The sequence below is a fragment of the Callionymus lyra genome, chromosome 10 (genome assembly GCF_982586985.1).
Source record: "Callionymus lyra chromosome 10, fCalLyr1.hap1.1, whole genome shotgun sequence".
NCBI classification, from domain to species: Eukaryota; Metazoa; Chordata; class Actinopteri; order Syngnathiformes; family Callionymidae; genus Callionymus; species Callionymus lyra.
The window spans coordinates 18,600,155-18,627,322 of NC_141827.1; the positions used below are offsets into that span (position 1 = coordinate 18,600,155).

Sequence of the window (27,168 nt, forward strand, 5' to 3'; positions counted from 1 at the left end):
GGAGATACAGAGGACCGACGGAGTGTGTGTGTGTGTGTGTGTGTTGCAGACCCAGTGCAGGAGGCTCTGGTGCACCAGTCCAGAGGGCGCACAGCGGGGGTGCAGGACGCAGCACATGCCCTGGGCCGACGGCACCGAGTGCTCACCTGGAAAGGTAAGCGGAGCAGTGGGAGGATAATGCTTCATAAAAACACACCAAAACCAGCAAGTCGGACCCTGAATAAGTTAGTGGTCTAGGGGGCGCACTGCTTGGTTCGGTTCCAGGTCGGGAGGAAGCCAACTTGTGAACTTTCTGTCAGGAGATTGTAGTCCAGTCTAGGGTGTCCCTCGCCTCTCGTCTGATGAAACTTGGATAGTCTCCAATGCACCCGCCACCCCCATAATAAATGGATATACTGTATAAAGTCGTCTAGTGGTCTTTAAAATTTCTGTGTGGATTTGGGTTTTTGCCTCAAAATATTTATTGTGTAACGTACCAATGTGCTACTAGTAATGGCAGTAACTCTGTATTATCTCTATCTACTTACTTGGACTGTTCAGGTATCCCCCACCTCTGGCCCTAGGTAGCTGGGATGGACTTAACCTCCGTTAATGGGAAGAATTAAGTGTAATTATTTGTTTTACGCAACTAATTATTGCTTAATTTGAATCGGGAAAACAAGGCAAAAATATAATCACCCAATTTCTGTTGACTAAAGTCAAGCCTTGTTCCCCTTCTTTGCCAAAGTGACAGCATTTTTTTTAAACTTTTATAGTCGGACAATGGTGATGACATGAGTGCATAATAAGCAAGCTTGTGTGAGCAAGATTAGTGTCTTAACTATTGATGTACAATCAAACCTTGTTTTATCATTGTCTCAGTTCAGCAAGTTGTCAAGTAAGTTCTTCCTCGGTTCATGGAGTTCAAAATAGGAATTATGAAACTTCAAATCCCCTTAAAAGCCCCCACACTTGGACGGCCATGTTTATCGTAGCTGGATGATGAATACTTCTTCTCTCGGCTCCAGCTACGAAAGCGTTTGCCTTCTAAAAACCAATTTGAACATCCCACTCTCCCAGCGCATTTTTTATTCATAGTTTGGTGCCACAGAGCCTCCAACGTTACGACCCTTAAATTGTTTGCAGGCAAGTGCTACATGGTGGAAGGAAACCAGCGCCCCCTCCTCACCAGAACCAGTCGGAATTTAAATGAACGCGAAGCTCCTGATTAAACAGGCATTTCTCCTTTTCTGGCTTCTTTCAAATGTATTTTAAGACCCCGGGGTGACTCAGAGGAGTTAGTAGGTTCCAAATGTTTTACAATACAGAAACGACAACAGAACTAAGGCTGTTGACTTCAATGACCCGTTGAGTCTCACAGGATACAGGAGAAGCGGCGATGGAATGAGATTGTGGTCTAAAGGGAACAGTGTGGGGTCCCAGAGAGGTTACGGAAGGGTTGAGAGTTGTCACTTAAAGGGGCCACAAAGGTGACCTCAGGGGTTTAATAGGTGACAGAGGTCACAAAGGAGTGATTAAGGGGGCGCCCTTGGACTTAACTCAGGATATCTTAAAAGCTATCTTTTCTAATCCAATATTTCTTCTTTGGTAGAGTCTGGAAGGATTCGATCCAGGTGTTCAAACCGCATTCATTCATGTTTCAAATAAGCTGAACTGCTTTTGGTTCAAGATGTCAGAATTAAGATTTGGTCACAGACACAGAGACGTTGAACCAGCATATAAAATCTATGAACATTTCAATGTATTGTGGACCAGTGGACTAAAACCTTTGTGGATATAGACGACTACCTCTCTGCGTAGAAGAAAATAAAAACTAGTAAAAGACCTGTTCAAGTGACTGAGGATTTAGTCTGGACTGATGGATTCCAGAGTGTTGACTCAAAGATTGTCAAATCTTTAAAAAAAAAGGTCTCGGCGAGCTTCATGAAGTAGGTCAATAGAAGGTCAGTGACCCTAGAGAGTTGACCTAACCACTCAAAGTTCTCTTCGTGATTAAAGAGGTGTTTACAAGAGCCCACACAAAAGCTTTGTTTACTCACAGTTTGACACTTCTTTTTTTTTCCTAAAGTGAATCTCTGTGTAATCGCTGCCAGACCGTGCGGCGTTGAGCTGTAGCTCAGTTTCATCTGTGATCGTGTCTCTCCTCTGTGCAGCACTGCAAACACGGCCTGTGTATCGCCAAAGAGCACAACACCTCACCTGTGGAGGGAGCCTGGGGCGTGTGGAGTCCCTTCGGCACCTGCTCCCGGACGTGCGGCGGCGGGATCAAGATCGCCGCTCGTGAATGCAACCAACCCGTGTGAGCAGCCGTTCTCTTTGTAGTCATGCACGCCTGATGGACCCTATTAGCTGCCAAAGTCAATGTTCCGTGTTTTAAATCAACCTTGAGAAGGATTTTTCCCATAACTTGTGCTCACTGCTTTGCTTTGATATCAAATCTTAAAAGGTCGTTTCCTCCTAAAATTACACCGTTTCTTTTGGACTCTCGTCCATTCAAGGGCTGTCCAGATTTGAACTATTACATGATAACGAATCCGCTTCTGTTCTCCAGGCCCAGATACGGAGGGATGTATTGCGTGGGCCGCAGAATGAAGTTTCGCTCCTGCAACTCCGAGGTCTGCTCCAAGCAGAAGAAGGACTTCCGGGAAGAACAGTGTGCCGCCTTTGATGGCCGGCACTTCAACATCAATGGTCTACCTCCTAACGTCCGCTGGGTGCCCAAGTACAGCGGAAGTGAGTGACTCAAAAAGAGCGTTCTTTCTTAAAGAAATGTAACAAACGTTTAGATATCTTGACGGTCATGAAGAAGGTTCGTCTGCGGATTGTGCCTGAAGTCCTCTAGGATTTATTATCCTAATCTGTACCCAGAGCTACATGACCCATGAGCACATACGTGGTACTTTGCTGCCTATCAACGTAAACTCCTGAAGCATAACAGCAGCTCAACAGTAATAATCACAGTTGAGAACCACAAGGGCTTGTCTTATCATTTGTGCAGATAGTTTACCAGGACATGGGCATTATGTGGTCTGCACCCGTTGAAAATGATCTAATATAGTCTGCCGATATTCTCGTCTTCTCTGTCAGTCCTGATGAAGGACCGGTGCAAACTGTTCTGCAGGGTCGCCGGCAGCACGGCCTACTATCAGCTCAGGGACCGGGTCACCGACGGCACGCAGTGCGGACCCGACACCAACGACATCTGCGTCCAAGGCCTGTGCAGGGTGAGTCGTCACACGTTCAGCATCTGTAGGGATTTTGAATTTATGTTTGACAATAATCTAAATTAGGGTGCACGGTGGTGTAGTGGTTAGTTCGAACCCCTTCCAGGTTTTGCAACTTGTGAACTTTCTGTACTGGGTTTGTACAGTATGTTCTCCCCGTGTTTACTCCCACAGTCCAAAAACATACAGAGGTTGATTGGGAACTTGTGGAAATACTGCGTAGGTATGAGTGTGTGTGTGAATGGCATCCTGTCCAGGGTGTCCCCTACCTCTCGCCCAAAGAAGCTGGGATAGGCTCCAGCCCCCCCTCGACCACCATAAGGGAATAAGCTGCAGAAAATAAATGAATAATCAAGTCGTATTAGAGTTAAAACTGGATTTTATTTATGTATAATAGAAGAACGTAACTAGTATTATCTTGATCTTTAAAGTGTATATACTTTTTTGAGTATTGTTTTGTTTGTTTAAGCGCTTTGTGACCCTGGTCTGGAAAAGCGCTATATAAATAAATATTACTTACTTACTTACTTACTTTTTTTTCTAAAAACAAATTCATGACTTCCAATTGCAGAAAAAAGGTGATATTATTTTAGTTAGACGACTAGTTGGGAAGAGCGGTTTCACATTTTCGAGTAAGAGTTCTACTGAAAACTTTAAATAATGTTAAATAAGTTTAAATTTCAGATCAAGAATGGTTTCAAGTCCAATCTCACCAGCTAAAAAACACGTTGGCTTTTTCCATTCAAGTTATTTTCCAAAAAAACAGATAATACTGAATGATTGTCAGACCTTGGAAAATGTGACAAAAGCATTCACTAATAGTACAGCCATAAAAATGTTTGCAAACACGGTGATGCAGTTGTCGCTTTGGAGGGTTATCGCTTAAGTGCCTGAAATCCAGGACTGATTCTGTTACACTTAAAGTGATCTCTTCATCCCTTTACGACGACCTCTTACATGTGGTAAAGCTCATGAGCCATATTTCTGCTGCGGTTTCATAAAGGAAATTAATTTCAGATGTGTTTGCTTCATACAGATACAGCTCAATGAGAAGCTCATACTCAGGTTCACTGAGTTTAATCTGCTTTTCTCATAAAAGATACAAAGACTGATGATTTACACTAGAAACTCTCTGCGGAACTTTAACTTTGTGCTGTTGGGCGCAGCAAGCCGGATGCGACCATGTATTAAACTCCAAAGCCAGGAGGGACAAATGTGGTGTGTGCGGTGGCGACAACTCCTCCTGTAAAACCGTCGCCGGGACCTTCAACATCGTACGCTACGGTGAGAACTGCTCTCTTTGGTTTAATCTGCCTGTTGGAGTGTTTTAATGTGAGTGCTCGGTGTCCTCGACAGGCTATAATGAAGTGGTGCGAATACCAAACGGTGCTACTAACATCGATGTGCGTCAACACAGCTACTCAGGGAAACCAGAAGATGACAACTACCTTGGTAAGTGTGTGAACATCTTTATGGCACAATTCTTTTGAGCGTTTGTTTTCTTAAATTTACAAATGGCATTTTAGTTACCGGCTGTACCGCTAAAAACCCAACTCTCTGTATATGAGACCAACGAGCTACCAACTACTGTCTTATGTTTTGATTTACATCCTTAAATAATGTGAATTTACCTTAATTGAAAGACATCACAAGTTAAACTTGTATAGTTAAAAAGATAAATTTTGTTTGTCAGAGTGAAATGTTTATTCTGTAATTAAAGTAGCAGTTATGAAGGAATTTGACTCTTATTCCAACACACTCTTGTTTCTTAGATACAGTCAACTAGGAATCATATATTTTAGGAACCATGGAAAGAATCGTGGGTACTTAGGGACGGACTAGACACGTGTATTCAGTGTAAAAAAAATTGGTGTAAAAAAAATATTTTCTGTGGTAGAATATCAGGGGAAAATGTATTTTACTTTATTCGTTCAAAATTGGAAAAGAACCATGGACCATGATGTTTGCTGATTGTATGGTGATTGATGGTGATTGGCTGTGAAAAGTAAGAGTTGGAGCCGGAAAAGAGGAAAGTCAGAAGAAACAAGACAGAATAGGGAGTGAAAAATAGATGTTGTATTTGGGGTCAATCATCTAAAGCACCGGTACTGGTCCCTAGATGGTTGTGGACCAGTTCTGGTCCGCAAGGCATTCGATACTGGGCTGCACAGAATGAGGAATGATAACATTTATGTATTAATTATTACGGTCTGAAAGGTGTTTCATTTTATTTTTTATAGACAGGAATTTCAACAAAATCATATCAGATTTTGATTTCAAGTCTATATTAAAATTAAAAAGTAGAGAAAATTAGTAAACATTAAAAAGCTATTTTTCATGCACTTAAATGTTTGGTTTTGACATTTTATTTTTGCTATTTTTATCTGGAGGTTCCTGAAAATAATGCAGATATTAAACGGGTTGGCGACCCCTGATCTATAGTATTTAAAAATAGATGAAGTGAGGTGAAGAGGAGAGTGCAGGTATGATGGAAAAGGTGAAGAAGACATCAGAGGGACAGATCGTGTGTGGAAATTTTGAGAGCAAGTTAGGGAAGAAACCATGAAACATGGTCATGAATAGGATACGTGTGACAACGTGCTACCCCTGATGGAAACAAGAGTCAACACATGTTTAATCCACAAAGCCGCAAATGTTGAGTTGTTTTACCAGAGAGTCAAATCTGCCTAAAACTCTTAACAGCCTCCTGCTGTAGAAGTGCTCTATTAAATGGAAGTGTAAAAAGGGGCTGAAACCTTTCTGCTTCTATAAAAGCCTCCTGTTGTTCTGTTAATGTACGTGGCAGGCAAGGTGAGGGCTTGAAATTAGCTTTTTAATCACATTTAAATGAGTCATCTCAGCAGGCCATGGACTTTCCAGGAGTTTAAGAATTGAGGCTTTTTAAGCTACCGACGTCATGTGTTACTGCGGATAAAAAACTGTTGCTGAGGTCCTGGTGGGAAACTTAACCTCAGCTATCAAATTAACAACTATTTGGAAAATTCTCAAGGTTGAAGACCTTTTATTTGGGAGCATGGTGGTCAACAACAGAGATTTACTATTAAACAGTTGAGTTGAATGTAAGTGTGACTCGGGTCACTCATGGATATTGTTGTCACTTGAGGTTTTATCTTTCACGGAAAAGACAAAATCATATTTACAGCCCATGAACATGATTTGGACACATTTTTACACTCATGAAATGGAGGGGGCAGAAGGGCGGGGTTTAGAATTTGTTCTCGGAACTCAGGGTATAGTGGGTCACATAGGGGGTTATATAGGGGTTCACATAGTGGGTCACATAAGCAGTCACATATGGGGTTATATAGGGGTTCGCATAGTGGGTCACATTAGCAGTCACATATGGGGTTATATAGGGGTTTGCATAGTGGGTCACATTAGCAGTCACATATGGGGTTATATAGGGGTTCGCATAGTGGGTCACATAAGCAGTCACATAGGGGGTTATATAGGGGTTCACATAGTGGGTCACATTAGCAGTCACATATGGGGTTGTATAGGGGTTCGCATAGAGGGTCACATAGGGGGTTATATAGGGGTTCATATAGTGGGTCACATAAGCAGTCACATAAGGGGTTATATAGGGGTTCACATAGTGGGTCACATAGGGGGTTATATAGGGGTGCATATAGTGGGTCAAATAAGCAGTCACATAGGGGGTTATATAGGGGTTCCCATAGTGGGTCTCATAAGCAGTCACATAGGATGTCACATAGGGGGTTATATAGGGGTTCACATAGTGGGTCTCATAAGCAGTCACATAGGGAGTCACATAGGGGGTTATATAGGGGTTCCCATAGTGGGTCTCATAAGCAGTCACATAGGGAGTCACATAGGGGGTTATATAGGGGGTCACATAGTGGGTCACATAGGGAGTCACTGTTGGTAGACGGGGTGGTGGCACTATAAAGAATTGTAATTCTGGTGCTATAATATAAACTCTCTTCCTTGGATGTGAAGATGTCGGAGAGATCAGATCTCATGCTTGAACTTGATCTTGTGATAACTATTGAGTCTTTGTTCATAAAGTATTTCTAAATATACTTTTCCTATAACTAACTCCACATCTCCGTTTGATTTGCTCATCAAGATGTTGTTTCATTCAAATGAAAATGTAAAACTGTGGCTCCCTTTCCTTTCGCAGCCATTTCAAACGGCCGCGGCGAGTTTCTTCTCAACGGGGAGTTCGTGGTCAGCATGTTCAAAAGGGAAATCAAAGTGGGAAACGCCGTCATCGAATACAGCGGATCGGACCACGTGATCGAGAGGATCAACTGCACCGAGCGCATCGAAGAGGAGATCATCGTCCAGGTAATAAACTCCTGCTTTAATAGTGGCTGCATCTCAGCTATCCTGAAGGTGTGCGCTCCAAAAATGTGGTCTTATATTCCCACATTCTACTTTTATGGCTTCTGAATTTTCCACAGGTGCTGTCAGTTGGGAACCTTTACAACCCAGATGTCAGGTATTCCTTCAACATCCCCATCGAAGACAAACCGCAGCAGTTCTTCTGGGATGCCTATGGGCCCTGGCAGGAGTGCAGCCGCCTGTGCCAAGGTGAGGGGGTGCATGAGGTGGTGTGAGGGAGCGACTGGGCCAGGACGGTCCAAAGAGAGATCAGCTAAATAGCTGCGAGATTGGCATGACTAAACTTCGCAGAGCTCCGTGAGATGTATCTTTTCTGGCGTCGGTGGGGCAGGGTTTTACGGGGGCAGATTGCAGGTAAACTCAAAAACTTGTTCGGCCACTGAAGTCAAACGGATGTTCTCAGACTCCGGTTCTTGCTCAGCCTTATTTTAAGGGAGAAAAAGACAGCAACTGAGTTCACAATCGGTCAAATAGATGGTCATGTTTCCACATATTGTTCAGTTCAACCTGGAAATTGTTTGTGTTTTTTTCTCACAAACACTGTTTTACTGAACAAAATAATGATTAAAATGGGTTTTATTTTTCAACTGAATGGACTTTTCATGTAATTTTCTGAGAACCAGCAAAAAGCATTGACTTGACAATTCAATTTGATTAAAAAAAACAACAATGTAATCAATAGAATAAGTCTTTATTAAACTTTCATGTGATTGTGGGGACAAGACAGGACGAGAGGAAACCGTTTTTTGGTTGAAAATACGATTTAGTAACTTATCTCTAATGTTGTAATAATTTGAAGTTATGACTTTATAAAGTTTTCAGCAAACGAGAGGTTACGAGAGCAGAGTCCATTATGACGTAATAATGGCTTCACTCCTCCTCCAGCCAGCTCTAATTACTCCCCGCTTTGTTCATACAACGAGTCCCTTGGAGATGGAGACTTGCGGGATTGATCACGCAGTGTTAAAACCTGATGTTTGACCAGAGTGGGTGCGGTTATGGTAAACAAGATTTCTACTCCAGAAAAGTGTTTTCAGTGGGCGGGGCTTAAGATCATTTTCTAATGTAAATATTTAAATGAAAAGAGCGTTTTGTACAGACAGACACATACTGATGAGTACAATAGAGTCCAAACTCAATTCAAATTACAGACAAATGTAATAATTCATCCTTTTAAAGACATTTTTTGTCAATATATTTGGGCGAAAGGATATTCAAGGTATGGACTATTACAAAATGTGACCTAAATTCCAAAATCCAAATCAATTTTCAAATGAAATGTAGAGGCTGTGCAGTATTTACTTTTGGCAACTGTTGCTTTGCCTGTGGATCATCTAAAAAAAAACCTATAGGTTCTGCAGTGTGTTCTGTAAGTGTTTATGATTCAGTTGATGATTCTGAAAGATCGACGTTCACTTGACAATTTCCATGAGCAAACTCTTGTGTTTTCACAGGCGAGCGCAAGAGGAAGATTCTCTGCAGCAGAGAGTCCGACCGCGCCGTGGTTTCGGACCAGAGGTGTCACGGGACCGCCAGACCTCCCGTCATCACCGAGCCTTGTAACCTGGAGTGTGAACTCAGGTTTGTGTGCGACGCTTCAGAGATGATAAAGGTTTTCCCAACAGCAGGTGTTCACGCCGACTCCTGGTTTTTAGGTGGCATGTGGCGAGGAAGAGCGAGTGCACGGCCCAGTGCGGGGTCGGCTATCGCACGCTGGAAATATTCTGCGCCAAAATCAGTCGCTCTGACGGAAAGACTCAGAAGGTCGACGACCGCTTCTGCAGTGGTCAGCACAAACCCGAAGACAAGGAGGGTTGCCATGGAGATTGTAACCAAGGAGGTTGGGAGTACTCGTCGTGGTCGGAGGTACGGCGACGACTCAACACAAACACAGATGATTAAAAATGTGACTGTTATCATGGTTGTCTTTGTATAGTGTCTTGAGATAACTTTGTTATGATAAGACACTTTAAATAAAATTGAATTGAATTGAATTGTCTTGCAGTGCTCCAAAAGCTGCGGCGGAGGCACTCGTCGACGTGGCGCTTTGTGCCGGAAGGGAACGGAGACCGGCGTCGACGAGAGCAAATGCAGTCAAAGGGACAAACAGACCGTCCAACCCTGCAATGAATTCCTCTGTCCACAGTGGAAAACTGGCGACTGGTCCGAGGTTGGTTTTGAAACCCTGAGGTTGGTTGCTTTTACAACATCCGTCATTTAATTTCTCTGGCACCGTCGTCTCTCTAGTGTCTCGTGACCTGCGGGAAAGGTTACAAGCACCGCCAGACCTGGTGCCAGTTTGGCGAAGATCGTCTCGACGACCGCTTCTGTGGTTCCTCCAAGCCGGAGTCGGTGCAGGGCTGTCAGCAGCAGGAGTGCGCCTCGTGGCAGGTCGGACCCTGGGGACAAGTGAGTCACTCAACCTACGACACTGGTACTCACGCTGCGTTACTAAAATGTATTTGCTGACACATTGTGTGTCTCTTTTATTCCCTTGATAACATGTGTAATACTTGGTTCCCCATGTGTATTTAAAGGTAGCAAAGAGCAACTTGCACATGCTGGTCTGTAGTTCCTCACTTTATTTCCAATATTCTCAAGCAGTTTAAGCCAAAACCATTTTTTTGTTGTATTTGTAGCAATGATGTGTTGTTCCATACGCAACTTTATACCTCAAAGATAAGCGCCTTGTTGTCCATGATGGCTGCGCAACCGATTAAAAACGTTGTATTCGTGTTTCAGATCAAATTAAGAGAAGATGCATTTAGCTTTTCATTTTCTCAAGATTAAGGAAGTGCTTAAACAAATCTGCAGTGTTTAATGAAGATAATGAAGCCTCGCGATGCTTCACTGAAACTGTGTGTCATTTATTTTATTTAAACTAAAGAAGGGTAAAATATACACTGTAGATCATTTTGGAATATTTTTTTTCTTTCCTCCTGACAATGACAAAAGATTAGTTGCCAGGAAACAGTGCACTTACTACAAAAAAAAACCCATTGTTCTTTCTACCAAATGTATAATTTACAACATATAGTATATTATTCTCTTTGTTGTAACCTGAGCTTTTTTTTTTCAAATCCGGTAAAGCAGTGGACCCCAACCCTTTGGTACTGGTCCGTGATGCATTTGTTAACAGGGTCGACAGAAATGAAATGTATAAATAGATCATTTCTGTTCTATTGAATATTATTGTCTGAAAGGTGTTTTGTTTTGAAATACGATGGCATTTTCTATAAAGAATCAGAATTTGAAAATGTTATACTAAGGAACATAGGAATTTCTTGTGGTGGCAGTTTAGAATAAAAGAATGAAATAAAATAACACACAAAATAATCCATAGAAAAACAGCACCAAGCACCATGGCAGCCATTCTGCGGCGCCAAAGTAACATTAGTCTGTGATTCTAGACACGTCAAGACACTCGTTTCAGTGAATTTGAACCCCCAAAATAAACCTGTAAACTACTGGAATTGAGTGAAACACTAGGAGGACTCCTTCCATAACAGACCAAATGCAAACATTTATTTCAAAACTCTTTTACGAAGAGAAGATCCTCTCCATATGTGGACAATCTCTGCTCTTGTGAATGTCTTCTCTGTGCAACGCTCCTGCCAGTAGCCGACCTGGATGTCATTCCTCTACAACAAGCGATGTGTGCAAAAGCATTTGTGTGTTCACAAAGAATCAAACCCCCAAATATGTGAGATATTCGGTGCCCACGCTCCCAGCATCAGAGCGCATGTTATAGGTATATTTGAAGCTGCTAAGTGAAGCGTGCTCAGATGGTAGCTGAAGTTGACGCCACACAAGTTTGACCCCGTTTCATTGGGAGCAGCGAGGCAGAAGAGAGCGCGGCCGAGTGTCCGAGCTGCTCCTGCGACCGAAAGGAAGCGGCGTGAATGTGGATCCATGTGTTTCTGACTCCATGATTGTGTTGCGAGGGAGATTTATTTTTTGTGAGCGTAAACATTGTAAACACTGTCTCTTTCTCCTCTCTGAACACAGTGCACTACCTCGTGTGGACCAGGCTACCAGATGCGGGCGGTCAAGTGTGTGGTCGGGTCTTACGGTGCTGTCATGGAAGACACTGAATGTAACGCTGCCACCCGACCCACCCATACTCAGGTATTATTTTCCCCTCATGCCTTCTGGTAACCATCTCGAGTGAGGGAAAGTGATGAATGCGACGAAAAGGGAGCGACACATGGCGCACATACAAACACGTGCATATCATTTCCTCCGAGTCTTATTGCATCCATGTTGTTTGATGTAGTCTCGTCTGCAGGGGAACACAGCAGGGAGGCGGGCGTACAGACTTTTACACACCCGTGGCCCGAACCAGGACTGTTCCTGTGGCTTTGACTGAAACCAAGACGGAAATATTGACTAGTTTTCTATTCTGAGAAGAACATCTTGTTTGACAGTTGTTTGAACCATGTCAGACAGAAATCTGACCTCAAATCCTCATTCTAAGACCCCCTGTAACTCCGGGAGTCACTAAGTAGTTATTATCTGAGTCTCTCCCAGATTACATGCCTTTCTGTACATATGTGCTTTAGCCATCGACAAAATAAGACATTCCAATCTACAAAAAAAAGGAAGTCACACCCTTTAAAAATATATATAATACTTCTGTTTCCTGATTATGAACAAAAAAAAGTTAAAAACTTAGAAAAGCACAGAGACAGTGCATACCTCCCCCAAGGTTCTCATTGCGCTTCATAATAGCACAGCATACAATCGATAGCTTCCTGGTCTTGGATTCAAACTCACGCTGCTTTGGTTGAGTGCACCATGTGCACTAGCTGTCCCAATATCCGAGCACCCTGAAAATATATATTGAATGCATTAAGAACTTTTGACTTCTATAACATAATCTTGTTTTATTCATCTTTTGAGATATTTTACCCTCATAAGAAATAGTCTACTTCAATTTTTGTCCCTAAAATAACAAATTTAATTTGAAAAATAACAGATGAACATGTAGTTTGATGATGGGAAAAGGGACACAGCAGGAGCTGCTACTATATGTGGTGTTTGAGCGACTTAGGTCGGTTTTAAATAATAGGTGTACACTAAATGAAGGACAATTGTAGTATAAATAAAAATCTGATTATGGGTTTTAATCTCAGCAGAGGACTGTGTTATCAGTCATTTTCTAGATTGATTTGGTGTATTTTTTTAAATTTCAATTTGTTCAAAATTATTTGAAAATAATATATATATATATATATATATATAACATATGCAACAAAAATTAGGAATATAGTCTGACAAAAATGTATAATGTTAATATAATAATAGTTGCTAACAGTAGAAATCCATCCAGACAGAGCTTTGTCTTTTGGCTCAGCTCTATTCTGACCTTGATAGGACAATACTGTAAAAAACCCTTATGTTATATTATAATCTTAACTTAATTTCACATCTTAACTCAGAAATCATTACTTAATTTTTTTTTGTGATCCACATTTCTACACATAGGCGACAAAAAATGATTTCGTAGGGTCAGCATTGACTTGACAAAAACAAATGTTGCCCCCTTTGGTCGCAGCAGCTCTTAATTCCTGAGCCTTCGCCGGCAGGAGCAGTGACCCAGAAGCCCCACCTTGTTGTGATTCTAACTAGCCAGCCATGAAGTGGGCCACCAGGCCGTCGTACTGAGAAGCGATTCGAGGATGCAGAAAGCCACGAAGCCTCTATGAAGGCCGGAAGGAATGTTGTGTCTGTAGAAAGTCATTCCTTAGGAGGCGGGGTCAGAGGGCAGCGAAGGGCAGGGGGGGATTCTGAGCAAAAGGGCGGAAGGTGAGGGGCTGGATGGTGGGTGGAGCTCTGGACCACGCCAGCATGAGCATTGGAGGCCTGAATACCACTCCACTATGACCTGTTATGACAGGGATCAGGGCTTTATGCTGAGTGGCTTACCGCCACAATCCATAGTTTGAACTGACGGGGCCGACCATGTTCCTGTTGTTTTGGTAAGAAAGGGTTTGATGGGAACTAGTCTCAAATGTAGGTTTGTAGGAATATCACTTACTGGTATGTGTCCCACAGCCCAGGAATGCACCGCGTGTTTATAGTGGCAAATTCTTTTGCAGGACTGCGAGCTGGCCCAGTGTCCCAGCAGCCATCCTGTCCCCCCAGGGACCAAAGTCCCCTCCCAACAAGGCCTGAAAACCCAGTGGCGGTTTGGCTCCTGGACGCAGGTCAGTTCTCCCGCCATTGGGTTTCGAAGCGCTTCGTCTTTGTGATTTCTAACCCTTCCTCCTCGTACCCACAGTGCAGCGCCAGCTGCGGCAAGGGCACACGGATGCGCTACGTGAGTTGCCGCGACAACCAGGGCGGCGTGGCCGAGGAGACGGCGTGCGCCCACCTCGCCAAACCCCCCGCCAGAGAGGTGTGCTCCGTGGTGGCCTGCGGACAGTGGAAGGTTCTGGAGTGGACGGCGGTAAGATAAGCCACGATTGGATAAAACTCACCGGGAAAGAATGAAGCAGTTTTAAAACTAACTCTGGCATCAGTTCATGAATTCATCAACACATAGGTAAGGTAAGGTAAAGGTAAAAAAAAACGTTATTGATCCCTCAGGAGGTCTCCTTCGGGAAATTGTTTTTTTCAAATAGCCACAGAAAATACAGCAATTTTTCTTAAAAAATAAAGCAAAATAAAATAAGAACAAGAACATAAAGAGAAAGAACAAGATTACACAATCTAAGTCTAAAGATAAAGATAAAGAAAATGGATAAAGAAAAACAACAAAGACAAAGGATACAAAGACTAACATAGAAAAGAATGTCATGATACTTTCACTCCACTCCTGCCCCCAAACTCAGAATTGTACAATTTAATAGCCCGAGGAATGAATGAGTCTATTTGTTTTATACATAGCATCATGAATTAAATCATTTTGACAGAGCAAACAGAAGAGCAAGATTTAATATTTTATTTCTGATATAAAAACTGTCAAGTTTGAACGAATACTTAAGATTAACCCTATTTATGCCACTTTGACCCCAAAAGTTTTAAATATTGAATAAGATAATTGTTGTTATCTATTATAAATTAATATTTAGCAACATAATTAACATTTCTAAAAATGTAAACATAAAATACAAATGCTTTCTGTAACTTTTCATTGATAAGTATTCAACCAACCTTAAACCTAATAGGTCCATGATTTAAGAGACCTTTATTATTAATATATGGAAAAGTGACTAAAAAAACAAACGGATGGTTATCAAAGTGTTGCTTCGACAACTCATCTCGTCTTTGCTAAGATAAGGGAAAGATTTAGTGATTTCATGCAAAACCATTATCCCAAAGTCACTCATGCATCACTGCTGGTGATCCAACCACACAACTTTTATCTCATGATGAGTATTTCTTACAAAGAAATTCCTAAAGAGAAACACAAAATATCAAGAGAGTATGAAAGTCCCTTTTCTTAACCAATTATTTAGTTTTTTGACCTTAAAACCTTATCAAACTTTGTTTGCAAGGAGTTCAATTCAATCGGTTTTGAGAAACCATATCATTCAAGTCACACATTCTTCAAAATGTATATTGATCCAGATGGTAAAGGAAAGAAGAAATGCAGCTTAAATGTTTTCTGGGTTGAATTAACAATCATCACATTTATAATAATAAGGGCAATATATATATGTATTTTAAATAATCCCTTATTTCAAAAAATAAGTTTGTAAATAAGCATTTAACCGTTTTATCGTAAAATGAATTGATAAGCTTAAAATTCTGATTACTTCCATACAATGATCCTGAGTGTTTTAGTGGCTGTTTTTTTTAAAGGCATTAAAGCCAAACGATGAACAACTCAATGACATTATTCATTAAAAGTGATATTTAAAAAAAAATCCCTGTGACCAAGCTTGAGGAAGTGAATTCACAAACCTTTTGAATAAAGTTTATGTCTTGTGTAAATAAACACTCCTCTCAAATTTCCACTTAAATCTGCAACTCATTTAGACTTTGGTTGGATTCAGTGATGTCATCAACGCTCGCCCTCCAGATGTCTCTCTAATTTCATTCATGATTCGCTGTCGTGTTTGTACGTGGAGCAAAGTTACATCCAGGGCCTGGAGGAGGAAGAGGAAGAGGGGGAGGAAGAGGAGGGAGCGAGTGTGTGTTTATGTGTGAAAGAGAGTTGCTGTAGCTCAGAGATACAAGGGGCTGCAGTTACAGATGGTTTTCATCAGATACAATGCTGCACGCACTCGCCCTCGCAGCAGACGTTTTTTCACCGGGCGAGAGCTGCTTCTAAACATCCAAAAATCTCGAGACGGCCTCGACGTAAACGTCCGGGGCGTCACGGGGTTGCATAAGTGTCGTACATCACCTTATGCAAGTGGACGGAGGAGGAGTCACCGCCTGACAGGGTCTGGCTTGTGTTAGCGCCGACACAGAGATGAGCCCACATTAGTGTTAATTCTTCAATGCCCGCCAGTGTCACGGCCTCTTTTCGCTGAGTTAACGGCACGTCTGCACCTCCAGCCACGACTTCGGGGCGGGGGGGATGGAGGGGGGATGTTGAACTTTGGAAGGTTTATTTGCTCTGAACTTAATAGTGCAGCTGAAGGGTGGAGGACTTTAGGTTGACGCAGGATGATAAATGAGTCTCCAGCTGAGTGTCAAACAGCTGGAAGTGGAGTAAACAATTTGGAATCGGAGCCAATGATGAGAGGAGAAGAAGTTCTTAAAGGTTGGGAATCATACTTTAAAAACAACCATTATCCCCCTGTGACCATGGCCACACAGGGTACAGGTCCACGTATGGTGGGAAATCCAGTCCAGATCTTGTTGCAGACCCTGAACCTTCAGCGGAATTTCTATGTATCAAAAAGACAATCGTCTGTTTAGAAGAGTTGTTTTCTCCTGATGTGGTTCTGACTCGGTTCTGGGCCCAGATTCAAATGAAAACTGAAATATCGAATAAAAAAAGAAATTAGGTCAATCTACAAAAGAAATGTTATGAATGATATAAATAACATAAAAGAAAAAAAGAAAAAGTATGATCATATAAATGGAAAATAATGGAGTGGAGTAAAAGTATCAGGATGTTCTGTTCTATGTTAATCTTTGTATCCTTTGTCTTTGTTATTTTTCTTTGATCTATGTTCTTTATCTTTAGACTTAGATTGTATCATCTTGTTCTTTCTTTTTATTTCTCTTAGTTCTTGTTCAGCTGTATTGCTGTGGCTAATTGGGATCAATAAAGTTCTACCTAACCTAACCTAACCTAAATGGAAAAAAAAAAGAATAAAAGTCAGAAATAAAAATAAAAGTGTAATAAGTAGTAACAAAGCTTAATATGAATAAATATCGCCTTAAACATAAAAATATAAACATGTATAAAAAATGGGTGAGATTATAAAAAAAACAAGATAATATACAGTCCACAAGAAAACCATAGAGAGTGTAAAAAAATAATGAACCAAAATACAGTGGAGAAAAAAAAGGATACAACAATGAAAGAAAACTATTTGAAATCAATCATTAAATCAATGAAAAACATAAATAAATATAAACTGTAAATAAAACAAAACTGTTATTTACGTTTCATTATTTTATTTTAAGTCATAAAAAGACAATATAAAGGTACAAAAGAAAAATCATAAATGAAGTTATAAAAAATTAAAAGTAAGAAGGTAAAACTTAATGTGTAATTAATATATTTCTCATTAAGAAAATGATACATAAAATAATACCTATATTTTAGTCAAAAGCAAGAATAGATGAAATCAGATTTTTACAACTGAAAAAGGCCTCACAAGTATTTAATTTCCTGTAGTTGATGCTTCAAGTCATTTTAACCATGTATTTACGTTTGTGTCCCCAGTGCTCGGTGACCTGTGGTCAGGGAAAGACCACGCGTCAGGTCATCTGCGTCAACTACAGCGATCAGGAGACGAACGTCGGCGAGTGCGACCCGGACGATCGTCCCTCCACGGAGCAGGCCTGCGCCATGTCCCAGTGCCCGACCCGCTTCAGCGAGTCCCGCCCGCTGCCGTCCCCGAACAGGAACAACATCCCGCGGAGTCAATCCCACCAATGGCGGACCGGCCCGTGGGGCGCGGTAAGACTAAAGTCTTGTTGTGATGAGGCGAGAGACTTTATTTATGTCTTCTCGGGACAACAAACAAATCAAACATCGCTGCTGATAGCGGAGCAGGATAGCGTGACCCGGCTGCCCCCGCCCTGCTCCTCGGCTGCTCTGTATTGTTTTCGGGCCTAAAAATACTTGTGACCTTGTGAATAATTCTGGGAAATGCTTTCTCTGACTCCGCCTCCTTCTGTCCCGAGGATATATATTTTAATATCGCAGAGGTCGGACCTCATGCTCCAGATTTATCTTTGTATTCTACTTGTGACCAAAAAGTGGACGGTGGATCTGTAGAGTGTCCATAGGTCAGTGAGTTTAACCCCTTAGCTTCTGCAGCCATGCACAGGTCACAGGGGTTTATCTGGAGTTCAAGAACGTGTTAAGAAAGTGCTTTTAATATTTATATTTAACATTAGCTTTTACAGTTTCAATCAAAAAAATTAATTTTTTTTCTGTTTTAAATAAATAATATGGTAAAATTCCTGGATAAGTAAACTCAGATGCTGATTTCAAACTATTTAACATATCAACCCTAGTGTTATCTCAGGGTCAAGGTGACCCAGAGGCCCAAAAACAAATGTGTTTGTGGTATCCCTTATGTTGTCTCTGGCAAGGTGAACAACCTCCACTACTGCATATATATCTTATGGAAGCTAATGAGGTCACCTTGACCCAGAGAGAACACAAGGCATACCACAAACACATTTTTTTTTTTTTTTTTACTTCTTTCTGCCAGTTGACAAGTCAGAGGTCATTTAGCAGTGGTGGTGGGACATTTCTGAACTAAATCTAGCTCAGAACTAACTCTGTCTTTGTCTCAATCCCTCTCAGTGAACTCATCATTATTTAAAGCTCTTCTTTTGCAGAAAGTTAAAATATTCTTCAATATACTGGTCGTGCCAAATATTTTTATTCCTATTGTACTCTTGATGCAGATGCATCTGGTCTGTGTTTAGGTTCTACTATCATGGCAGTTAGACCAACATAAAAGCCTCCATTCTACACAATGACTCTCATAGATAAACCTTGAAGATGTCCTGATCATTTGACATATGCTATCATTTTAATTAAAAGGGTTAAAGATACCTCGATGTTTTGGTTGTAACCATGTGTCGTTTTCACGGCCATGTTCTAACGTGTGGTGTCTCGACCGTGACCGGCTTGCAGTGCTCCAGCACATGTGCCGGAGGGTTCCAGCGCCGCGTGGTCGTGTGCCAGGACGAGAACGGCTACCCTGCCAACAGTTGTGAGGATCCCAGCCGGCCCAGCGAACAACGCTCCTGTGAGTCGGGGCCATGTCCACAGTGGATCTACGGCAACTGGGGCGAGGTAAGAACACCTTCTTCTTTCTAGTTATTTTTTTTTTATTTTTATTATTTTATTTTGATTTTTCAGAGAACAAGACAAAACACACAAACAAGAAAAAAACTAAATAAATGGCAATCCAGTCAAACACTTACATATCGTACACAAAATAAAAATATAACATTTTAGGAGTTCTTTGTGCTGAAATATAGTCCAAGAAAGGCTGTCATATCTTTCGAAACTTGTCCGCTTTTCCTGTTCGTTCATAGCGGATCGCCTCCATACAAAGAGTCTTTGAAAGTTCCATAAGCCACATATCAAAACTAGGAGGTACTTCTTAGTTCCAACACTGAAGAATATCTTTCTTCGCTAAAACCATTCCAAACAAAATTGCCTTTGTCTCAGAGTCATTTAAACGCTCCAGTTGTTGTGAGCAGCCCAAAATGGCTGTCCCGGGATCATGAGCCTAATTTTTCCCCAAAACTGCAGAATAAATATGAAATATTTCTTCCCAAAACTTAGCTAGTCTACAGCAGAAGAAAAACATGTGCGCTAAAGTTCCCACTCATTGTTTGCATTTGACGCATATTGGGGATGTAGATGGATAAAAGGAGTGTAGTTCTCTCTAGTTCTTTAACTGAACTTTAGCTTTTTGTTGTAGCGTTGTGGCGCCATGCTAACGTAAAATCCATCTTGATGACACTTGAGAGTTAGCATTTAGCTATCAGAGGTGAACATTACTTTTCTCAAGTTAGACAATTAAGCTCATTTAATTCTTATGATGCTAAGGCTACATTGATATCAATTGAATTTAGCCACTGCTAGCTAACCAAATGGAGGCACCAGACGCTTCCTTTCCCCAATGTTCCAGGTCTGCTCCATGGCCTCCTGAGTCCAGACACCTGCTGAGAAAAACTCTTGTATCCAGTCAAGCTAACAGTACAATGCTAGCTTAAGCCTTGTTTTGTATCTGGGTCAAGATGAACGACCTCCAACACTGCCAGGGAGGTCGTTCACCTTGACCAAGACACAACACAAGGGATACAACAAATGTATTTATTTTGTGGCCGAAGGGTCACCTTCACCCTGAGATAACGCAAGGGTTAAGGTCAAAAGGTTTTTTCCCCCCTGGAAGTGCTAGCATTGGGTTAGGGTAGTATTGTTGGTTGTGCAGCTAGTGGTGTTTTCAAACATTGTCATTTTTTCTTTTCCACCAAATTTATTTCTTTTAATCACTTTTACTTTTAGAATTCTCTGTATTTTTGTACATCTTACACCTCTGTTACTTATCTTAAACTCTCTTATAGGTCACAATATCACCATTAACATTAATCTACTTTCTTTTGATTCAACCAATTCCGTCTTTTTGGCAGCCATTTTGTTTAATCACATCCCCGCACACGGTTATTCCAAATGAGTTGACGTCACTAGATCATTGTGTGGAAAGCAAAGTTTTTTTTTAACATTTTATTTATAATTATCAGTCATCAAAGTCTTGACGTAAGATCCACATAAATGATTATTTTTAAACTATATAGTTAATCATAATGTTTGACATACATGGATTGAAGATATGAAAGAATTACCATAATTTAGAATGGGGAACGTGTTGACTATTAATAATCTACTTAATCACATATATATTAACAGCAAATTAGCCACATATTAACCATTATAAAGAACTAACTCACACCTTGTCCATTGTGACTCTATTCTACTTTTAATTGTATAATATTGAGGAGTTTGAACTGAATAATACCTTAATTGCTGAATATTAAAAGGAAAAACAGACGTAATACCATAAGAGAAGTTATTCACATTAATAATATTTTCTAATTTAAAGGAAAAAAGCACAACTGTAAAAGTATTTATTACATTTGTATAACTTAATAATAAGTATAATATTTGTAATTGTGAGTATGTTATTCTAGAGTGGCAGCATATTCATACTCATACACAAGTATTTGACTATAATTTAGAAAATATGTAACATTATCCTTCTACCGAGGGAAAATACACTCATCTACAAGTATTAACAGCATCTTTATCATTGTACATATTCACAACTATGAATACTTCTTTTTGAGTAATTAAGATGCTATTAATACGAGTATATTTTTGCTCTTTTTCCTTTAAGGGGTGTCAAACTGGTCCAGAAAGGGGCAGACACGGTCCAGGTTTTTGTTCCAACCAGTCAAGCACACATGAGTTAACGAATCAGGTGTCAGCTTAAACAAGCAACACCTGACTGACAATTAATTGATTACTGTATCCAGAGGCTTGATTGGTTCAACTATATGTGCCTGAATGGTTGGATGCAAAACCTGCACCGTCTCGGCCCTTTTCTGGACCAGTTTGACACCTGTTCCTGAGTTTAAAAGAATAGTAACTAGCTTGTCTCCTGTTATTTACAGCGAATAAGTGTTAAATACAATTTTGAACCAAAGTTGATCTTTAATAGCTTTAATAGCTTTAATAACCCACTTTCCTGAAGGAGATATTCAGAGGGATTTACACTGTTTATCTATTTATCTATCTGATCACTTTTTCAATGATACATTTTGACAGAACAACATAAATGAAAAAAATGGTCTTTTGAATGGTTTCTGTGGCAAATCCCTTATGAATCCGTTTGTCTCCCCGTCAGTGCACCAAACCTTGCGGCGGCGGCATCAAGACCCGGCTGGTGGTCTGCCAGCGTCCCAACGGCGAGCGCTTCAACGATCTGAGCTGCGAGATCCACGACAAGCCGCCCGATCGCGAGCAGTGCAATACTCAGCCATGCTCGTCTAGCCCGCACTGGAGCGCCGACCCCTGGAGCTCGGTACGCTCGTAAACATATCCTCTCTGCCTTGTTTTGTTAACCCACACCTGTAGTATCACTCCTTCACCACACGGAGCGGTGGAACACTCCCCGTCTTTGACTTAACACCCCTTCCCCTCGAGACGCTCGGGAACCTCTTTCTGTTGCACTTCCTTCTCTCGCGGGGGAAAACACAAAAACCGCTGTGACCAGAAGAACTTGTCGTTCCTTCGTTGAGCCTTTTTCGCGGAAAGAAAGAAGAATCAGGATCCTTTTATACCACGATCGAAGTTAGAAATGTAAAATATGTTGAAAGATTTATTTATTAAGATTTTTCTATCTTGTTTTTTTGTATATAGTCTTTTTATTGGAAAGTTGTGTATTTTTTGTGTTTTAGCCAAATTAGATGTTTTTTTGTATATCAGGAATATACACTTCATAACTCCAAAGTTGGAAAGATGTCGAGACATACGGCTCGTGATTTTAAACCCACGGTGACACTTTATTTTACGGTTTTCTCCGTAATGTATTCACTCTCGCTGTCCACCGGCGGCTGCTCACACAACTGACATCGTGAAAAACAAACGTCCAGTCTCGACTCTAAAGTAAAGTGTCACATGATCAAAAACCAAAGACTGCTACGTCGGTGCTTCTTTGTATTTAAGGTGTACTAGGAACTCTTGTTTTGTTTGTTTGTTGTATGGCTCTTGTACTTATGCTAAATATGCTACGCTCGATACCTCACTGGGAACAAACATGAGCTGCTCAACGATTTCCTTCACGGTGCTTCGACCAAAAACAACAAGGGAGACGTGACACACTTTTTGTTTGTTTCCTTCGTCTTTTTCAATCAGCGTGAAAACATGTGGTTCCGATACGGTCACGTAACGGACCTGATTTACTCCCAAGCGAGAGGGAAAAAAGACGCAGTTTCATCAAAAGATGTTTCCGCCTCATATGAAGTTAATCGACGTTTTAATTCGATTCGTCTGTCAGTTAATCAACAGGACTCTCAGAGAAGTTTGAGGAAAAGTTGCATTTAGTAGCCAGTAAATCGCAAGGAAAACTATATTTTTCATCACCATAACTTGAACTGTCTCTGGTCTTACACTATAAATGCATCAGTGAGTTGTTTAACCCCATTTTTAAATAGACTTTTGTTAGTTTAGACAAACAAATGCTGGAAATATTTTTGAACTAACAGTGAGCTATGAACTAGTAATCATTTCAAACTGCTTTCTAGAAATAACAAAATAGCGATTAATAAACTTTAAATTTGAATTGGGAACATAGATGATACATTTTTGTCTCCGGCATTTATTTTTGGTATGGATTTGCGTTCATCTTTCAGGAGCCCCGGAAATGACACGGTAAAATATAAATAATTTTTGCCAACCATACACTATCATTTCTTTAATTTATCTCTTACAATCTACTTACATTAAATCATTGTCTCGACAATCATTGTCACTCTGGATCTTGAAGAAGCAGGTTCTAATCCCAGACTTGACTTTGTAGTATTTTTGTGGTTACTTTACTGATGTTATTTTGTTGCGGCTGCAGTAGCAGACCTGCACTCTCCGGGCTTCTTTCGTTATTCAGTAAAGGCATTTATTCTGGTTACACAACTAACTGTAACTACAATATAACAGCTTTTTATACTCACAAAATACTAATCACTATTTCTTTACCATGTCATTTTCCGGGCTCCAACTTAAACAAATATTACTTGTAATGAGGCATTCGTGACTTCGACAGACAAACATTAGAAAAGTTTCTTCTGAGGACAGAAATAATTTTTTAAATACACAATGTTAGGAAGATCAAGATTTGGCAAAACTCACTAAACAAGAAAGAGTCCTGTGAAATCTGTGATGTCCTTCATCCTCAAAAGTGTTTGATTCTCTCGACAGACACCGAAAATAAATTGATATACATATATTTAAATTGTCCACAAAGACTTTAATCTTTATATCTCTCATGTGATGGTTGAGTAAATCAGGCCTGTTCCTTGAGTCAAGTCTAACTCTGAGAGTGTTTAGGAGACGACAGGCGGTAGTTAATAGAGTTTTGTATCCAGGGCTCTTTATTCTAGAGTCCCGTCTAAATGTGTCTACCTCAGTCTCTGTGATGACGGCGCCCCCTAGCTCGCTCATGGTCGGCACATATCGACGCTCTCCTTGAGTTGAATCTTTGGCGATGTGGGGAAACGTGAGTGTGTTTGTGTCACATTCCTGAAGCAGGGAAACATTTTTTGATTTGTCCTCAATAGATCACTCACTCTCTCCTACTTAGTTACTTACTTTTTAGCTTTTGGTTTTGGCTTGAACCCGACAAAGTCTTAGTAATCTGTTCCCATTGAGATCTATTTCTACTATTATTTCCTTTATTTTTTACCAAGCTCTGATTGTAAAATAATATGGTTATGAGATACTACTTTGTGGCCACAAAATACCATTTGTACGAATTAGTGTTTGTGGCCACAGATTCGTATGTAGTATTTTATTTTCTAAACATTTCATGTCCAGGGCTCCGTCATATTTAATGATCTATTCCCAGGTTTATTTATTAATATAGACTGTGAAAAGCATTTGGTTAACCTGAACTTCTGAGACTTTCTTATTAATTTCCCCATTGTTTATCGTCTCAAATGATAGATTCAATCCCAGCTACTTGGGAGTAGAGGCGGGGGGACACCCTGGACAGATCGTCTGCCCATTTCTTATAATAACAGTAGAAAGAATTCATAGTTTTCAAAAAGCCAGAAAAAACCAATGGAGAAGAAACAAACTCCACACAAAGTGTCCTCCAGAGTTGCCTCCGGGCTGGAATCAAACCGAAAACCTTTATGCTAATATATATAATATATAATACTTATACGTCTGATGAAGCTTCATGAAGCAGTGTCATGTTGTTTAGAGGTCAGTAGGTGGCGCCAATCACTTTAAAAATGATGTGATGTTTCATTAGAACAGTTGTTCAAAACAAAGGAAAATATTGCAGAGACCGCCATCTAGTGGACTCTGAAAATAATGACACTGCTTCGTGAAGCTTCATCACTACTCGTCCACGAACTGAACGAGTAGAAAGTGACAAATTGACAGGAAAACGTTGGAACAGACGACAGAAAAGTTCCACATGATCTTTGCTCAGAAATTTGACGACACACTAACTTCACTCACATCGCTCACAACCGTGTTCTCTCTCTCTCTCCCTCCCTCTCTCTCGCCCACCCCGGTTGACTCCTGCATGTCATAAATGTCTGTACACTTTGTTTTAAGGGCCTGTTAACGCAGCGGAGACTCCATGTTCCGCCACACGTTATGAACTAATGAGAACATGTAACCCATTCTCACGTGTGTGTGTGTGTGTGGTCGCGAAAAATTTAGGTCTGACCCTGACCTCCATCTCTGACCCCACGGGTGCGACACTGACACGACAGGCTCTTGAAATAAGTTCCACCAATGGCAGTATTATTAGCGTGTATGTCTGTACATTTGTGTAATTACTTGTATTTATTGTTACTCTTCATAATGCTCTGTCAATATTTAATTTTCTATGGAGTTTGTTGGATTCAGAGAAGGTGACAATTAAAGTGAAGTAGCGATTAAAAGGCTTTTTTCATTACTGGACAGTATTTTCTTCTCTCACTCCACACTCAAGTAGAAGTTGAGTTTTTGTGTGTTTGACGGGCATGTGCCGCGGTTTAAGAAAGTTAAACACATTTATACATTTATAAAGTGAATAAAGAAATATATCTATAGATGAATCACAATCTTTTCAAGGAAATACAAACATTGTGGTTACAATTTTATTTTTTGGGGTTCATTTATGAATAAATAAAAAAACTAACTAACTAACAATGTTATTTAGGTTGTAATGAGAATATTTAATACACAATAAATACTCATATTTGCACATACCTGTAGACTCACAAACACAATATTTGACACACAAAATAATTAAAAGAAAAATAATAAAAAAAATATTCAAAACAATTATTAGAGGAAAATTGCAATGCAAAAAGGAAACCATTTCAAAAATACATGCACATGATAGAAGAACATGAAAATGTCATCACAAAAATGCTAATAATACATCATTGAGCACAGAATTGCATTTTTTTGTTGAATCCCCTAATTATCTGTACACAAATATACATATAGTTTCAAGACTACAATGTTGATGCTCATCATTATTCGTTCACAACACAAACGTATTTCTGTCCAGAAATGTACACAACAGTTTGTTTCGACTGCAAAAGAATTTGTGTTCCACAACACAAACTGTTTTAGTTACCAAGATATTTTTCGATTGAAATGAAATAAATACATATAATACACTAGAATTATTTAAAAAAGGACAAAGTAAAAACTCAGGTCCCAATATATTACTGTAGCCACTATAAAAAATATATATATATACATTCATAATGAAAACAAATTTAAATAATCCAACTTCTTGGATCGACTCCTTCCATATTAAAAAGGAAAAACATGCAACATACAAAAACGAGGACCAGGATGGTACGGAATATCTCGACAGAAGCAAGAGACGCTCATTTATTTAACGGTAAACGTGTGTCTGGAGTACAAGAGTCGAAACGTTGGCCTTCATAACTCCGGCAGCTCTGCTGAAAGCGTTGCAGCTCGCGAGGCACTTTTTTCTGAATGAAGCCGCACAAGTCACTGAGCAATATCCCTGTTATTTCACGCGGTCAGGGCCTCCGCTGACCTCTTTTGAGCGCCGCCGCGTTTATCTGCTGTGGCGGACCATTTTTCCGAAGGTGGACTTTTTTTTTTTTGTGCGCCGCTCCACAATAGCCGAGGACGCCAGCTGGCACAATTTCGCCCATGAAGTCGACCGTGACCTTCGCCCTCTTCTGTCAGGTGCCCCCTAATGCCGGGTGATGACAGTGCACCAACGCGGGGGCCCCGGTGAAAGTGACTCGAAAAAAACGAGGAGCGCTGTCAGCAGGACAATGTCGTGGTGTATCAGAGGGGGTCAGAGGTCACCGTTTGATCTGGAGTGGGGGGCCCCCCGTTCCCGGTTAACTCCATCAGCATGATGGGAAGTGGGCTTAAGGGGAGAGGGTGTAAGGGGGGGGGTACATGGGAATGCTTTGGGTCAATAAAGCTTTACGGTTTTGAATCGAGTGTGAATTTATTGTGTGAGTGTGACACAGGAAGTGTGTGTGCGAGCCGCCATGTTTGTGTTGTAATTACAGAACCCCGGTGAGGTTGTGGGCGCAGCTAATGAACCCTGGTGAAGGGGGGGTGGGGCGAGGGGGGGGGGTTAACACATGGAGATTTAATTTGATCCATTTG

General features: G+C 40.7%; 1 protein-coding gene across 1 annotated transcript in view; it reads left to right on the forward strand.

Moving 5' to 3' along the window:
* Positions 1-25,449, forward strand: part of adamts9 (ADAM metallopeptidase with thrombospondin type 1 motif, 9) — a 39,269-nt gene extending 13,820 nt beyond the window's left edge. The window contains exons 11-28 of the mRNA XM_087800099.1: positions 50-154; positions 2,154-2,299; positions 2,552-2,733; positions 3,088-3,224; positions 4,391-4,508; positions 4,581-4,676; positions 7,390-7,556; positions 7,673-7,802; positions 9,068-9,194; positions 9,269-9,479; positions 9,619-9,783; positions 9,861-10,022; positions 11,622-11,741; positions 13,715-13,822; positions 13,897-14,064; positions 17,470-17,706; positions 18,901-19,062; positions 21,686-25,449. Coding sequence (XP_087656225.1) covers positions 50-154; positions 2,154-2,299; positions 2,552-2,733; positions 3,088-3,224; positions 4,391-4,508; positions 4,581-4,676; positions 7,390-7,556; positions 7,673-7,802; positions 9,068-9,194; positions 9,269-9,479; positions 9,619-9,783; positions 9,861-10,022; positions 11,622-11,741; positions 13,715-13,822; positions 13,897-14,064; positions 17,470-17,706; positions 18,901-19,062; positions 21,686-21,874 — 2,730 coding nt within the window. The 3' untranslated portion in view covers positions 21,875-25,449. The remainder of the gene's footprint in view (positions 1-49; positions 155-2,153; positions 2,300-2,551; positions 2,734-3,087; positions 3,225-4,390; positions 4,509-4,580; positions 4,677-7,389; positions 7,557-7,672; positions 7,803-9,067; positions 9,195-9,268; positions 9,480-9,618; positions 9,784-9,860; positions 10,023-11,621; positions 11,742-13,714; positions 13,823-13,896; positions 14,065-17,469; positions 17,707-18,900; positions 19,063-21,685) is intronic.
* The last annotated feature ends 1,719 nt before the right edge of the window (positions 25,450-27,168 follow it).